This window comes from Coccinella septempunctata, chromosome 9 (genome assembly GCF_907165205.1).
Source record: "Coccinella septempunctata chromosome 9, icCocSept1.1, whole genome shotgun sequence".
Lineage (NCBI taxonomy): Eukaryota > Metazoa > Arthropoda > Insecta > Coleoptera > Coccinellidae > Coccinella > Coccinella septempunctata.
The window spans coordinates 10,043,562-10,060,701 of NC_058197.1; the positions used below are offsets into that span (position 1 = coordinate 10,043,562).

A 17,140-nucleotide genomic window follows, 5' to 3' on the forward strand; every position below is an offset into this window, starting at 1 on the left:
GAGGTCGAAATATTCAACAGTCGATTCTTGAGATAAAAAGAAGCACTTTTTTCCATTACCATTTTTTCCGAATCGGCTGGGTTTGAAATATATAGGCTGTTGTAAAACCATAAAAAAATTTAATTTTTATTTTAGTAACCCCAATTTTGATGACAATAAATTACGATAATTAAATTACGAGTCTTTGACTCGTTTAAATATTTCAACAATAGATTCTTGAGGTCAAAAGAAACACTTTTTCTCCTACTTTTTTTTCTGAATCGGTTTGATTTAAAAAATACAGGTTGAAGGACCATAAAAAATATTATTTTTGGTTTTATCTCACAAACGGTTTTATCGAAATTAATAAATTTCGGAATAAAGTTTTTCATTCATCTGATGAATCTTTTTCGAACACAAGATATCACCCACGTCTTTCAGTTTTCTCATTATGACCATAAAAATACCAAAAACTCAAAGAACTCATCTCTTGAAACTAAGTCGGATGCTATTTAATGAATATTTGGACATTTTGTAAAATAAAAGTATTCTTCATATTTTATCGTATAATGAGCCACTTTCGTGTAATTTTATGTTAAAAAATTGAAAATATGTGTGAGTTTGGGAAGAAAGCACTTTGACACGTGGATATCATCCACGTCTTCCAGTTTTTCCTTTATGACCATTACGTAGATACCATAAAAAATACCAAAAATTCAAAGAATCCAACTCTTGGAATTGTGTTGGACGCTATCTAATAAATATCAGAACGTTTTTTAAAATAATGATATTCTTCATATTTTCTCGTATAATGTTCCGTTTTCGAGTAATTTTATGTTAAAAAATAAAAAATATCTGTGAAATTCGAAAAATAGGGTACTTTAACAGAAAGCAATTTTTTTTAGAAGATCCATAGATGTGTAGTGTCACAGATTCAGTTATTTCGAATGTAATCCGAAGGTAATTTTGTTCTTCCAGGGGGGCACAGCTCACTTTGAAAATTCAAAATAGCTATATCTTTTTTTCAGGGCCGAATCGGAAAAAATGTTATGAAAAAAAAGTGTTTCTCTTGACCCAAAGAATCTACTGTTGAAATATTTGTACGACTCAAACACTCACAGAGGTCAACAAAAAAAAAATAAATAAAAATAAGAATTACAATAAAATAGAGAAGCTATAATATATAACCAACAACAAGAACAAGACGTTGTTTCTTGCTGTAAAAAAATGTGAACAATTTTTTCCACTGTCGCCGTTCATGTCTCGGCGAATGGCGCCGTTAAGATGAAGAAAAACAAGACTCCATCCCCCCCTCGTCCGATAATGACGGGGTCTTGCGTCAAGGGGTGGAATGTATATATTTCATTTGCGAGTTATTTCTCACGATTCGGAATAGAAGCGGCGCTAGCGTTGATATTGCCCGAGAAATATGCGACGTATATTTGAATATTTCACCCGGCATATTATTACTTGCGTTTTTCCCTCTCCGGGGGAAGGAAGAACATCGCATTCTTCGCTCGGGTCGTTGGTTTTTCTTTATCATTTGTTTTCGCTCCTGGGATCCCCTGAAGATGGGGTTTTTCAGACTTGTTTCCGTCGAAAAATTGATGAAATGGGAAAGTGACAGTTAACGATCTTGATGTAGAGAGGATATTTCGCGTTTTTGAAACTCGCCCTGTCTGCATCCCTCGCGAATGTATTTAAATTAAACTTGATATTGTATATTGTGATGAGAGAGCGAAACTTTTATTCAGCGCGAAAATTTCACTTAGGTACATATGGGGGGTGATGTTCTATTTGACGATATTAAAATTGATATGAACTAATGAAACCTAATAAAAACAGTAAAAGCACCCAGGTTATAATGCTGTAATAGAAAAAGTCATAACTGCTCCATCTGTTAAGTCTTCACTAGAAGGGGATGTTCACCCGTTGTCATTTGAGTTGTCCTTTAACTTTCTTAATACTTTTTTATAGATACTACTATACTCCATTCATATTTATTTTAGCAGTCGGTTGGCCATGAAATTATTTTCTCGAATTTTTGTAACTAGAACGGAGTAAGGTTGGCACTCATGAGATGTCGCTAATGTCATAACGCCGTTGCCACAACTAATATCATTTTTTATTACGAAAATGCCGAAAGTGATTGAAAAAAGAGACAGGGTTTCAGGAAGTGCTATTTAGAATTCAGGTCGACTCATTCAAATAGTTTTACCCTGATATTCTAAAATTCACAATACGTCAGACGGTATCGAAAATATTCAATGTAAGAGAATTTATATAATATGTTTCATCTGAATCTAAACGACTTATATTTCAGCTGAATATTTCCACAATCAGAAAGATTGTGAATGAAGATTATGACAAAGAATTTGCTTCTATTGGGAAACCCAAAAAGTGGTGGCATTTGAGAATTTTATGTTTGAGTGAATTAATGCGAAAAGTTTACTACAGGATTTTCGATTAATGTCATCGTAGAACAACTTCCCGAAAATTGATTTTTCTATTTTTCATTCGACTTGTTCTATACATTGTAAATGTCTTAAGGTACCAATAAATACCTAATTATTATTATTATATCGATGCATTAAGATGAACAGCCACAAATACGCGCCAGTTGTCCTGTTAATTGTCTATTCATGTGAAATTTTTGTTCAAAGCTGAAGTTCATCTTGACTTGAAACTTCCTTTAATTCCTTTTACTCATATTGATGCAAGATGATTTTTGTTGAAGAATTTAACATTCTTGTAATTATCTGTTAATTCCTTCGGCACATACCCATTCCCAACTACTGCATAATATGCATTTCATCTTTGGGTTGATATTTTTGAAATATACAACTGATGTAACGTATACAAACTTTAGCCAAAGAAGATAACGAACATTACCTCTCCTCAAGCTAGTGCATGTTATGATATCATACTGATCTCTTGTATTTTCCATGCAAATAACTGGATTGGGTATGCCTTCCATCAGTTTGTATAAACTTCAATTATGTTCGTCACATATTTTCCGAAGAGATTCGACATTGTGATAAAATACGTAATAACAGAAGCTTTTACATAGAACGGGCAACATAGCGTTGATTTAAAACCCAAAAATGTTTTGACAAGCGTCATAACCCCACATTTTCGTACTATACAGAGTGAAATGTGTCAAATTTCCATGACCAACCGGTTGCTGTATAGACAAACCCTCAACTGTATCTGTTTATGCAACATGGGGTTCTGGTGGAACAGTTTTTTTACGATATCTACCTTCTGTAAAAAGGCTTTACCTTCTGAACACTCTGTATAACGTGCCAGGGGCAAAATTACCGGCAGGTCCCTTTCTGGATCCCCCCCGTACACCTTCACCATCGAACATTACCCCAATTTGTAATTTCCGAAGGAGACCACCCGATCGAACTGGTATCTTGCGTAAAAAAATGCATAATTCATTCGGTACGCCAAACACGCTTTCCAATTTATTTAAAGTCACGTCTTTTTTAATGGCGGTGAACTTTGAAATGTACAGGCCACGAAGGACTCGACTCGACAAACGCGTAAGCGAATACAAATTCGAGTATTTCGCTTTAAAATCGGACAAACGAGAACCGAAGAATACGCGTCGCTACGTTCTGTCTGACACTCCACAGTGGAAATCAGAAGTTTCTAGTCAAAAAGACTCGAAAATGATTACTATTTCTGTTTCAATCATATGTTAATCAAACTCTTCATCTTCTATGATAGAATTTCACAATCTTCTTCAGTCTCTTTCAACATTTGAAGTGGATTATTGGTCTATCTGAACAGCAAATAGCTATATTAGCTCACTGATAAATAATAAGACTTTTTCTCAAATACTTAATAATATATTCTTAGGTTTTAACTGCTATACAATTAATTATATTTGCCTAAAATCTGTCCACTTACTACTCTTTTTTGATGAAGGCGAATCTATTCATGAAGAAAAGCTAAGTTATTTATACGGTCGGTCAGCTAATTCACCAATAGAACAAGTTAACACAGGTATCTAAATGTTTGTTTGAAATTAAAATGGTCTATGCACCTCACTGATCAAAAGTACAAAACTATATCCAGGAAAGTCAATAGTACCTTCAAATTCTTAATCTACTGACTTACTAATGGACACTGAATGTTAAATAAACAAGAAATTCTAATAATCTAAAAGATATAAATGTAGTCATAACTGATATGCCGAAAACGTTTATAAGTTAACCCATTGATCTAGCTCAACACCGAATATGTTCTCTTAACTAATCAGTATAATGACTTATATAGCCATAGCTGATCTATTCAGAAACTTAGTCTGAAGACTAACTGATCTGTTTTCAAATTAAATCTGTTCTTTCTTCTACCTCAATTTGGAATCAATCAACGATGAAGCATAAATAAACAAGAAATTCTAATAATCTAAAAGATATAAATGTAGTCATAACTGATATGCCGAAAACGTTTATAAGTTAACCCATTGATCTAGCTCAACACCAAATATGTTCTCTTAACTAATCAGTACAATGACCTAGCTATATAGGCATAGCTGATCTATTCAGGAACTTAATCTTAAGACTAACTGATCTGTTTTCAAATCAAATCTGTTCTTTTTTCTACCTCAATTTGGAATCAATCAACGATGAAGCATAAATAAACAAGAAATTCTAATAATCTAAAAGATATAAATGTAGTCATAACTGATATGCCGAAAACGTTTATAAGTTAACCCATTGATCTAGCTCAACACCGAATATGTTCTCTTAACTAATCAGTATAATGACTTATATAGACATAGCTGATCTATTCAGGAACTTAATCTAAAGACTAACTGATCTGTTTTCAAATCAAATCTGTTCTTTTTTCTACCTCAATTTGGAATCAATCAACGATGAAGCATAAATAAACAAGAAATTCTAATAATCTAAAAGATATAAATGTAGTCATAACTGATATGCCGAAAACGTTTATAAGTTAACCCATTGATTTAGCTCAACACCGAATATGTTCTCTTAACTAATCAGTACAATTATTTACCTATATAGGCATAGCTGATCTATTCAGGAACTTAATCTTAAGACTAACTGATCTGTTTTCAAATCAAATCTGTTCTTTTTTCTACCTCAATATGGAATCAATCAACGATGAAGCAGGACATCTAGCTGCTTATTCAGCAATCTAAGTGAAAATAATATTCTATTGGCTAACTGACTTTGAGATAGGCATAGCTGATATATTCGCAAAGCTAATTTAAAGGCTAACTGATCTACTTCATACAGGAGAATAAGACAGCTTGCTACTACTCTTCTCAGCGAAAGAAGTTTGCATGGTCGCTGAAGCATGATAATCCTTAACTAATAAAAACTAATCAGAGTTTTTCAGGAAGTCCATATTTCAAATAGTCTCCATTCGCTAACTAATCGACATTAAATACTGAATAAACCGAAGATCCTGATAATCTAAAAGCCATAAATGTGTTTATAACTGATATATCTGAAATGTTCATCAGTTAGCCAACTGATTTAACTGATACGTTCTCTTATAACATATAACATATCAAGGCTAGCTAATATGAAGGTTAACTGATCTACCACATATGCGAATCATTTAATAAAACAAAAGTAAATTGAAATAAACGTAGTACATGAACTTTTATATTTTACGCATCATAAGAACTCTGACCTCCACCTTTTATTCACCTTCCTGGTCCCTTCGGAGCCGGAAAAAGTAACGAAAATCCCTCCCTCTTCCGTCTAGCCAAAAAACGAACAATACCGCCTGGAAAATTCGCGAAAAGAGGCTAATTTAAAAGTGTGAATTCTTGCAGAACTCGAGTGTTGCTTGCGAGTCCCCCAACTTCTGAAGTATCCCTTCAACTTTCTTCTCACCTCCTTCTTGAGTGTCCGAGGAGAGATACGAAAGGCTTATCGACTTTTTTAATCAGCGCTAAAAATGGAAAATATGGGTTTTTCCCCTCGCCGCAATATACTGGGTGTGAATGAATAGTTGCGGAAGTATTCAAGGGGTGATTCCTTGTCAAAAAATGGTTTGCGTCTTTCATATAATTTTTTTGAGCAGCCCTTAGTTGAATAAGGACAGGTTCCTAAAGATGGCACCTGTAGAGTAATTTTTTCTTACAAACAGGAAAAATGAAAGACGTGAAACCGGAGCGACAAGGCGATAAAAAATTATTGGTATTATTTCACCATAATTACAAGAGAAAGAAAATACCACCCCTAAAATTTGTTTCGCAATAAAAAATTTTCTTTATCCATATTATTTAAAAATTGATTTTTCATAGCTTGATTCATTTTGAACAAAGACGATCTTTTGATTGTCAGTTGCCATCTTTAGGGGGTTGTTCAATAAATATTACATATATGAAAATCCACACTGCTCTCCTTAAATTGGTTCTTAATTATTTATTTACACCCGTTGAATTTTCTACTATTGTATTGAACTTATTCATCCACTCACTCTTTTTTTTAATATTCAATAGGTAATAATATTATATTCAGTCCAAAGATTTCTTCGTTCTCAGATGATAACCTATTGAATCATACATCTTGCCCTTTTCAATTTTCAAAGAAGAATTGCGAAGTAATCGTTTTCATTTTCAGTAAACACGTTTATAAATAATAAAATAATATCAAATTTTAAATTATACAACATTGTATGTATAGTTGAGTAACGAGGGGGAGAAAAAGGTTTATTTTTTTTCAACAGCAACCCTTACTTTATATGCTTCGATCTTTGGATGACGAAGATGATTTGACAATTTATGAGGTTTTTCTATACAAATTCTTTTTTAAAAGGACAAAATGGTGGCACTCACTGAATTCGAATTTTTACTCTATGCATTTTTTAGGCCGATATACTCTTTATAGTGACGATTTTTAAAGTGTTATCTATTGAAAACATGCCTTATTCTTAGAATTGTAGATGAACTGTCTAGAATTGAAATCATGCTTACAAACATCTAATTGGAACAAGGAAGGAGGTTTTCGATAACACTGCAAGTGTATGGCATGTAACACGAGAAAAATAGAAAATATTAAAAAAAAATAAAATATAAATATAAAAATAGAAAATTTTAATTCAATAAACCTGTTCGTGTATTTTTCTCTTGAAAAAGAATATATAAATTTCTTGCGTTACTCAAACTGTGGAAAAGATAAATGGAATGAAAACCTAAAAAACAACGTAAAAATAACTCGTTTAACATCATTTATTTGCGTCGATGTTGAAGGAATGGTTTTTGAAAATGAAGAAACGAATCAAGTAAGGTAGAAGAAGTTCAAATTCATGGACAGATAACTGGTATAGTTCTTCAATTTCGCCTAAGTACCCTTGGAGCATAAAAGAAACCAAATAAAATTTTTAATAATTAATTTAATATCTACCCAATTTCTTCATAAAAAATGACGCAATATTTTTTAGAGAGAACTATTTCTGCACTTTTCGTTTAATTTCGAGAACCCATCGCACAAAAAACATCCCTTATCACCGAAGGTCACACGGTTGATCCTATACGCGTAACGTGAAAAATCGTCCACGGATCATGTACACCGCCAACCGCGAATATTGATTTATACTCGTAAGGGGTGGGAAAAGGACGGAGAAAGACCTCGGTCTCTCGCAGAACTTACTCCCCACCCCTCCCCAGCATCTAACTACACATAAGAGCAAGAGGGTAGAAGAGTTCGCTTTCAATAAGGACCCTAATTACTAGCACCCCGCTTTTGCTGCCCTGCTGAATGTATGTGCCTCCCCATCTCACAACCGTGCTGGAAGGATGCAGCCTTGTGTGTGCTCACGGCTCTTTAGATCCATCGCACACAGGCCCATTTTTTCATCAGGTTTATTGCGGCCTTCTAATGTGATTACCCAAGACAGGATATCCGCGGAGGAGTGCTAAAACGTCCGAAACTACGCCTGCTCATGACCGATAAAATTCTATATATGCACATTTCGAATGGATTGTACCATTTCTTATCATCTCTGTAATATAAATAATTCTCCATAGTTCATTTCATAGTTTAATGTAATTTAATACTGGATTCAAACCCACAATAATTTTGAGGGTTGATATAAATAAATCCTCAAGACTGCTTTCAGAAATAAATTCCAGAAGGGTTAGAGAAACATTTTTCATGAAATTAAGTAATATTTTCTGAAATTGATTTAATTTATGAAGAATTTATAAATATCAGGGGGGGGGGGGCACTGTGCCCCCCAGTATAAATTTGTGACATTCCTACCGAGCCGTATGGTGATATTTGTCTTTTTAATTATTTGTACAGCAAGCACGAAATATCTGTCATAATTAGGATTCAGCTTTAATATACATAATGCGCTAAATAATACATATTTTTTTCAAATTTCGATTTTCATTAATATGTCAAGCAAAAATTCGTCAAACGACCAAAGGCAGAATTTTTGAGTACCATATTTTGGAAAATATTCAAAATCTCGAAAAATTTTAGCTAGTAAAATACTTATAAAAATCCGATCGAAAATCTAATGAATAGAAAAATTGATATGAAAAAATGAAATATACATCCGTTTTTTATTCCGAGAAAATATTGTTTACAGGATTGGACATATGTCTACAATTAAAAATAAGATTTCTTCAACCAATAACTCATGAATGAAAATGCTGAAAACTGTCAATTGATTTTCATTTACCTTTTCAAAAAACACATACGTCTCTTGAAAAAAAAACAACAAATATCAGAGTGGAATTATTGGATTGTGTTGCGGCTAACGGATGGCAGAAAAACGCTCAATTTTGAAAAAACAATTTTAATACTTCCAACTTCCAACCCATTACTTCAGACGTCGATATTCATTAATTATTTTCAACGAGATTTTCAACAATAGAATTTTTTTCCCAAAGAGCACATTATTAAATTTGACGATTTTTTTTCACTATTACTTAGTAGATTCGAAATACTTATCAATCAAAAAAATCCCAACAAATTAATAATTTGCGGACATATTTCGTATTATGTCCAAAGAATCATTATTGCCACAACGACAGCTAACATGTGTGCCAAAAAAAACCTTCACCTAAAACACTAAATCTATTTTTCAACACTTCCAGTGTCTGCTTCCAATTTACAGAAGGAAGATATCCGTCATACGTTTGAATGGTTTAATACGATTTAAACGGTTATTATATCTATGAAACGACCGTTGGAAGGGGTGAAGCTTATAACAGGCGATACGCTAACGTATCAAATTGGCTAATAGGACTAAAAAAAGGGAAGTATGTTTTTTAACTGGTACTTCACTATCGGGAATATTTTTATGTAGTTTTTTTTTCAATTTTAATGTGATCCAATATTGTCGATATGGTCGAGTTAATTGATGAAAATTGTGTTTGTCAAAAAGTTTTTAATAATTTGAAAATTATATTTATTCTTTAAACTTCTTCGAAACATTCTGGTTTGATAATCAAATTGTTATATAAATGATAATAAATTAAATTGAACAAAAGGATTTAATCTCGATTAAATACTTATATGTACTTTACAATCCTTGTTCTTCAAAAATAATTAGAATTCACTCATCATAATAAATTATTCTTCAGGTAGGTAGGTGTTGGAAAAAATATGGAAGTATTTCACACTGCATGATAATTGTGAGATCATCTGATTGATGTTTTTTTCTGTTTAAAAACGCATGTTGTGGGTACGTAGTGTCTAAATAGAATTTTCAATTACTATTAGTTTTAATCGACCAATGGGGGATTGAGATGTTTCCCATAATACAAGTGATGATATAAAATCTTCCACATACATCTAAGCAAATTGTTGTAATGGAAGAGGGGAATTCGCAATTTATTTAATTATTTTCAAGATAATGCCATTTCAATTGACAGCAATTCTGAATGATTGATTTATTTCAAGATATGGCAGAATTTAACACCTTTATGTTGAGTACTTCCATTTTAGTCAACATTCCCCAGTAACGTATATTTACACCAATATCAAGTGGTATCAAAATGGTGTTGTTTGTGTCAATAACAATTATTAAACGTTAGAATTATTCCTAATTGAGTCTTGGGAAAGAGAAACATTCTGGGCACACCTCGTGCTCAATTGTTATTCAGAGGTTGATTTTAATTTACAAACCATTTGAATCAATTAGTTTGAAAGGAAGTTTTTGACTTTACACCTTACAATTATTCAATGGTAAATAGCATGCTCAATTTTTTTATGTAAAACAACAGACGTACAGGTGTTCGTCAAAATAATTGAAATTGACGTAGAATTTCGATTATGTGAAATCAATACGATACGAAAATGAAATTGCTGTCAAGACTTGTTTGTCCATCTTATAAATATGTCAGTTTTGACAGAGTAATTTTGATAATGTTTCGAATGTATTTGATATCATTCCGAATCATGACCTTTTAAATCGATGTTATATTGAGTCCATCGTGTATTTCGAATTATTTGAATTTGTTTGATAGATAAAATTTCCTTCCTTTATCATGTTGGGCCTGAATTATTCGAAGAATAACGTCATAAAGTACTAATTTTTATGGGATTCGAGACGGCTAAACAATTTATTTTCACTAAATGATCATAGTATATTTTTATATCATTGATAAAACGGTTTCACAAACAACCTGATTTTCTATAATTAGGTTTAGATTAATGACAATTTCTGCTTGTAGGTATTACCTCTGTATATAAAATATTGGTTACTTCAATATATATTTTTCCCTGGATCCTCTACATTGCCATAATAAATTAATCTCGAAATTAATATTCACCAATATATACAATCAAAATTTTTTATGGAAGCCAAATGACATATTACTGAAAAATAACATTATTGAAACGAAAATCAGGAATAATTTTATCTGAATTAAAAATTTATCTGGCTGACTTCTGTTCAGGAATTCAGTTCTCACATTTTTTAAGAAATCTTCAATCGCTCTCGAATTCTCAGGATTTAATTCCATTTTTCATTGACAATATACGAAATGGAAATTTTCAATTTCTCATTTGGAAGGTATTTATCAATTTGAAGATTAATGTGTTTCATGTCAAAACACCAATTGAACAAAATTTCTTCAGAACATATTTATTATTGATTAATTATTTGATTTTTTCCCGCTCAGTTACGGTTTTTGTAAGTTTTCAAGTTCAAGAAATATTTCAATAATTATACTTAGCTTCATATGAAAATATCTTTTATATACGAGTTTATATACATACATACTTATTATATACTATAACTTCGTTTTAGTTATGTATATTATTACCTAAATAATTTTATCATTCAAATTCAAGATTAAATACTTTCAAATTATAAATTATTATTTTTAAATTATTACTTATTGAAAGGTATTATTATTGACTATTCAAATATATATAAAACTGATTAATGATACTTCTTGATTATTCTGAAGATTTTTGAAATTCGCTCTTGTGAATAAGAAATTGGATTCTTATATGAATATCTTTTTTCATATATTTTTTATGATTCGACAACATAAACTTTATAAGTATAATTAAATGTATACATTTACAATGGAAAGGAGGAAATATCGATCAAGTAGTGTTCGGAATGCAGTGATCAGAGTAATAGGTTATATTAAAAAATGTATACGTTTACAATACGAGGATATTTTGTAAGTACCTGGATGCAACGCATTTTATAACGCATATATAATGAACTGTACATCTTATATTATTAATGTCAATTTACCCCGATTTCCATCACTAATGACGGAAATTTGGCATACTACAGGTAGATATTACAATGAATTCATTTCAATACGAACTTTTTACAATGATACCTACACTTAGTACCCTCCTCAACAACATTTTGTTTACATATGTAATAATATTATACCGTATAACGTCACGATTCCATTTATTTTTTTATGGATAAAAATAAAATTATTTCAAGTCGAGCTTATCAGCAAGCCCTGTAAGGTTTCAGGTATAAGTACATTTTCTTGGTAATACGATATTTGATCGGTTGGCAATAAAATTCGTTAATATTAAAATGGTTTACTTTTTGATATAATTAAAATATTAACGCTTTTTTTGTAGCGCTATGGATAATATTTGCTTGTTTATTTTTAATTTTTTTCGTTATTTATGTTGAGGAATTCGAAAATTCTTCTCTCTTCTCACTTCTCGAATATTGAGAATCAATAATTGTATAACGATAACTAACTAACTAGTTTCAATCTTCAACGCATAATCTTCCACATTTTTTGTGATAAATCGATAACATATATTTAACTTTGGAATATTTGCGTTCTCATGAGAGTTTAGCTTTCAAACTAAGCTTTCGAATTAGCCAAAGTATTTATATGATAAATGGGGCATTTATTCTTATTATAATTTAGGGCATTAACGCTTTTATCAGAGCATTTTAACATGTTTCTATTTGAACACATAAGTGATGTTAGAAAATGAAAGTGTATACGCTGAATGAGGTTGTTGGTAATATTGTTATTAGGCATTATCAAAGCTATATCGCTTTTTAATGACTATTTTTAACGCGTACACTAACGCATAATCTTTAACATATTCTAGTTGAGCTTTCGGTTTAACACGTGAAATGTAAAATGCTGAATCTTTATTCGTCGATTTGTGGCTTGGATGAAAAATAGACCTGAATGAAGTTGAGCTTCTTGTTGACACAGGCCTATTCAGTAATTCTCATGTTACTGACTTCTCAACAAGAGGACTATTATTATTTTCTATTTTTATTAACGGATAATTCGTAATATTTTGCTGTTGAGGATCACAAATACTTTTGGTTAGAAAATCAAGGTTTTTGATGAAGCTTAGTAAATTCTCATTGGTTATATTATAGATTTGATATTGTTTAGCGTGATTTTTGTTAACGGATAAACTCAAACTTATACCAAAAAGACGATAGAAACTGAAAGTTCTGGGATTGTTTTAAGCTAATCTGATCGTCTGATGATTGAACGGTACCAAAATTTCAAGCTCCATACTTAACGCTTACCGTCGCACAGCGCACAGCGGCCTTCTCAAAGAGGCCTACGCGTATGGATTAGTCCATACGTAACTAATACACTCTGACTAGTCCAAACCGCCGTCAGACGTATCTCAAACGCATCTCTATCGGTCGCTCGACCTTCCTAAGACTCTTACCTTCCGCTCTTGGTGATAACCATCTCCGTGCCCAGCTTGTGAAATTTCTCCCACAGGTCCTTCCCTTCCAAGGTAACCTTCGGATCGTCCACCACACCGTCTTCTTCTGGTTGTATTGCACGTAAGGGCCTGACCATCGCCGGATGATGATTATGGGCCGCAACCGCCGCTAACACCACATCTTCCGCGGTTGTGTAAGGATGACCGGCGAGCGCGTGATGGGGATGGGGATGATTGATCTTAGGTATCAAAGTTCCGGGGTAACAAGCGTGGGGATTCTGCCCCCCGAAGGCAGCCAAGGCGGCCGAGGGGAAGAAGTTGGGGGCGGCCGGCGAGCCGCTGGAGGAATTGTTGTTGTTGGCCGCCGTCAACAGTGAAGAAACGCTAAAATCGGTTTGTCTCGGCAGCTGCAAGAAGGGATGATAGGCCATAGTATTTTTCACTTTCGCATCTAATGAAGACTCCAGGAGGGTGTCGAAACGCATCTGGCCACCTTAGTTAAAGCGGTAGAATCTGACGATTCTTGCCCGCTTGAGATTTCTCATGAAAAATCCTTTAACATCCCCCAAGATCGATAAGTGTAAGTTTCGGTCGGTCGCGGAGTCCTCAGTCGTTCAACATCTTAACGCACTAAAAACACTGTAAAATTTTCAAAATTCGTTTTTCACAAGCACAGTCCGTTCGCACACGCACTAGAGTGAACGCGACGCGACAATCCCTGCGTGAAATCAGGGCTAGCTGCGATTTAAGGGTGTTTTTGGAGGAGTGTGAACAGCAACACCTCTACACCACTGTAAGTGTAAGCAAAGACTATAGAAGGAAACGTAGCGGATCTAGTCAGTGTGTGTTAATGACACTGACGCGTTGCCATTGGTCGGCTGGTGTCAGCTCCGACAGATTGGCCAATCAGGTGGCGACATTGTCCCCACTCTTTTAACACTTATGGTGGGCAGGAGTTAGGAGGTTATGCCTATGAAGGCGTTACTGGGGCTTTTTGTGTCGCCCGGTTCCTGTTTTACTTTTTCTGCGGTTTGTGTGGGGACATTTCCAGTTCGGCTCTTTTCTTGGTCCCTTTTTTTTCCTCGACGAAGATAGCTTCGATTATTTCTCCTCCGGGGCTTTTTCGCTGGGTGAGCTCGTCTGGAAATAGGAAATTGGTTGAAAGTTTCGTGCTTTTTGAAACGCTTCCAGGATTATATCTACAAATTCCAACTGACTAATAGATTTTTCTTCTTTTTATTCCGGGTTAAAAATTGAGGTAGAAGTCATTTTTGTCAAGGTATTAAATTTGTTGATTCAATAAATTTCAAATTATCAAACTTCAATGAAATTATTCTCATCTTTTACATGAATATAATTTTTATCAATATTATGGTTAACTTTCCATATTATTGTCTAAAAGTTACTCAATTCTGTATTATTTTTGAACTGCAAAAATATTATTTATATTTTAAGATGATTTTTTGAACATTTTATTATTTGTCAATACAATTTTTATTCAATTCTGTATCATTTTTGAGCTCCAAAATTTTTTCCAGATTTTTCATGATTTTTTGAACATTTTATTATTCTGTCAATACAATTTTTATTCAATTCTGAATCATTTTTGAGATCCAAAAGATTTTTCAGATTTTTCATGATTTTTTGAATATTTTATTATATTGTCAATACCTACAATTTTTATTCAATTCTGTATCATTTTTGAGCTTCAAAATATTTTCCTGATTTTTCGTGAATTTATGAGCATTTTATTATTTTGCCAATATTTTTCTAGGTGAATATTCCAAAATTATTTTTAATGCCCCACTGTACTAAATTGATTTATTCGAGTTATAAAAACATTTTTATGAAATTATTTCAATGGATTAATTAAAATTGTTCGTGAATTCAGTTTTGATCCATACTCACTATGGTGAACATGCACCCCTTTTCTAGATGACTAGTTAATCAGAAAGTTATATACAATACCCTCATATTTTTCAGCAAAAAAATATTTACCTGATTTTTTATATGAATTTTTTAACTATTTTAAGTTTTCATCAATTTATCAATTTCAGATATTTGTGTTTATTTTGAAACATAGAAAAGGCTTTCTCTGACTTCGCTCAGATATCTAATTTTTTTTGAAGCTGATTAATCAATAGATGAAAATTGCATTAATTTTTTGTATTTTTATGTGTCTCAAACATAATAAGAAAATCTCCGCTTAGGCAATCAATTTAGTACATACTTTACCAAGGTGATAATCTTTCAAAGTAAAATCGTGTTTTTCGGCTTTTTTGTTGGCCTGAAATTTATAGGAATTCATCGAAAAAACGCAATCATCATTTAATAACATCAATTAATTCAATAATGGGGCGTCATTAGGCATTATAAATACACAGCTATTCCTCAATTTAAATCGAATTAAATTGGAGCTTAATTATCGTGAAAAATATAATTATTTTTTTTTAATTTAGAATTATTTCAGCTCATAACTAAGGCTTCTAGAGGGTTTTTGAAAATTTACGTTTTTTGTCTCATAACTGCCAGAGTGTTAATCAGTACTTTATTATTCCTGAATCTAGAAGCGACGGTACTATGCATTCATACAAGCATTCTCAAACTTCATCAGTATTTCGCAGATCTTCAACCATTTTAAAAATTTTCTAGGTTGGGAAATTAGAGCGAGAAAATTTTCTCCTCATATTCAACTAACCAATTATCTCTGGATCAGTATTAATCATCCAGAAAAACGACTTCGATCGATTAACACCGTTTACGCTCACTCCACCAGCATGGCACAAGTACTCACATCGTAAAGCATAGTTTCAGGGGGATTTTCTCACGGGGAAATTGAGTGAAAGGCGCCAAAATCGCGCTGGTAAATAGACGAAAACTGCTTGGACGCCGTCGATGATCCGTAACACGACTCCCGCCAGCACCAACTGACGTCGCGTAAATCAGACGGGAGCGCTACTACGCCGATCGCTGCGCCCGCGCTGCTACATCGAAAACTACCCCTGACTAACGTCGGGAAAAGCTTCTAAGGGAAAAATGCGTGCGTGTTTGTTTTTCCGGGTGTTTGCGAGTTTTTGAAGTTAGGGGTGTTTAGGGTTATATAGGTAGAGGCTTATTGGGTTTACCTCCCATTTCTTTATTGTATCTACCTAATATATAAAAGAAATTGTTGAGTTTTTAATTTTGGTAATATTAGGTACCTACTTATAGTTATTGATATGAAATATTTTTTTATACAGGTAGCTACCTTTTTATGATTATTATTTTTTTTTTTTTAATTTTCATTTAAATACAAAATGGTAAATATTCGAAAATAAATACTTAGTCATATGTCAAATTATTCCTTTAACTGAATTTTATGAAATTTTAATTTCATATATTGATCTGATAATTTTATATCTCTATTTTCTGGCAGTTTTGAGAAAAATAATTAAAAATCTAAATTTTCTCAAGAAAAATTTCCTTCGACTCCATAAAATAATTCCGTAATCCCTAGAAACTTTCGGATTTTTGTTATAATTTCTCAATGGAATCTGGAAACCCAAAAAAGTTTTCGAAGTATGCATTTCGTTCGTAAATGTTTCAAAGCTTTGTAAATGAATATTTTTCAAATTCTTACTCACATCAGTATTGATGTGGCCGATACTTGATGAAGATCCATATTTGAACTCAAAGAAAGTGTCAAGGTTTGAAAACTGATTTCATTAAAAATCTTTCACGATCTGTTCCAATTTGGGAAAATTTTCAGTTTTCTCTTATGCTTCAAAAAATCTCAAACAAAAATATTGCTTGCTCCTAAGCATCGAAATATTGTGCGTTCAAAATAGAAATAGTTATTCAGATTGAAACTATAGCTTCAAATAAATTCATTAGGTCCTATAAAAAATTGATAATAAATTTCAAATTTTCCACCAGATTTATTATGGTGATATATTATCTCGAATACCTAAGTATTTTTTATGTAATTTTGAAATATGTTTAACGCATATTTTCAAGTCAGTTGATAG

At 32.5% G+C, this 17,140-nt stretch overlaps 1 protein-coding gene across 6 annotated transcripts in view; it reads right to left on the minus strand.

Moving 5' to 3' along the window:
- The window catches only part of LOC123320382 (optomotor-blind protein), a 116,354-nt gene extending 100,302 nt beyond the window's left edge, over nt 1-16,052 (minus strand). For 3 of the 6 annotated variants that reach the window (XM_044907692.1, XM_044907691.1, XM_044907690.1), the window contains exons 1-2: nt 15,832-16,039; nt 13,134-14,273 (exon numbers count right to left, since the gene is read on the minus strand). In XM_044907692.1, the coding sequence (XP_044763627.1) occupies nt 13,134-13,618 (485 nt within the window). In that variant the 5' untranslated portion in view covers nt 13,619-14,273; nt 15,832-16,039. Of the gene's footprint in view, nt 1-13,133; nt 14,274-15,831 lie in introns of all 6 variants that reach the window. The other 3 variants (XM_044907689.1, XM_044907688.1, XM_044907687.1) reach the window with 3 other exon arrangements.
- Between the last annotated feature and the right edge of the window lie 1,088 nt (nt 16,053-17,140).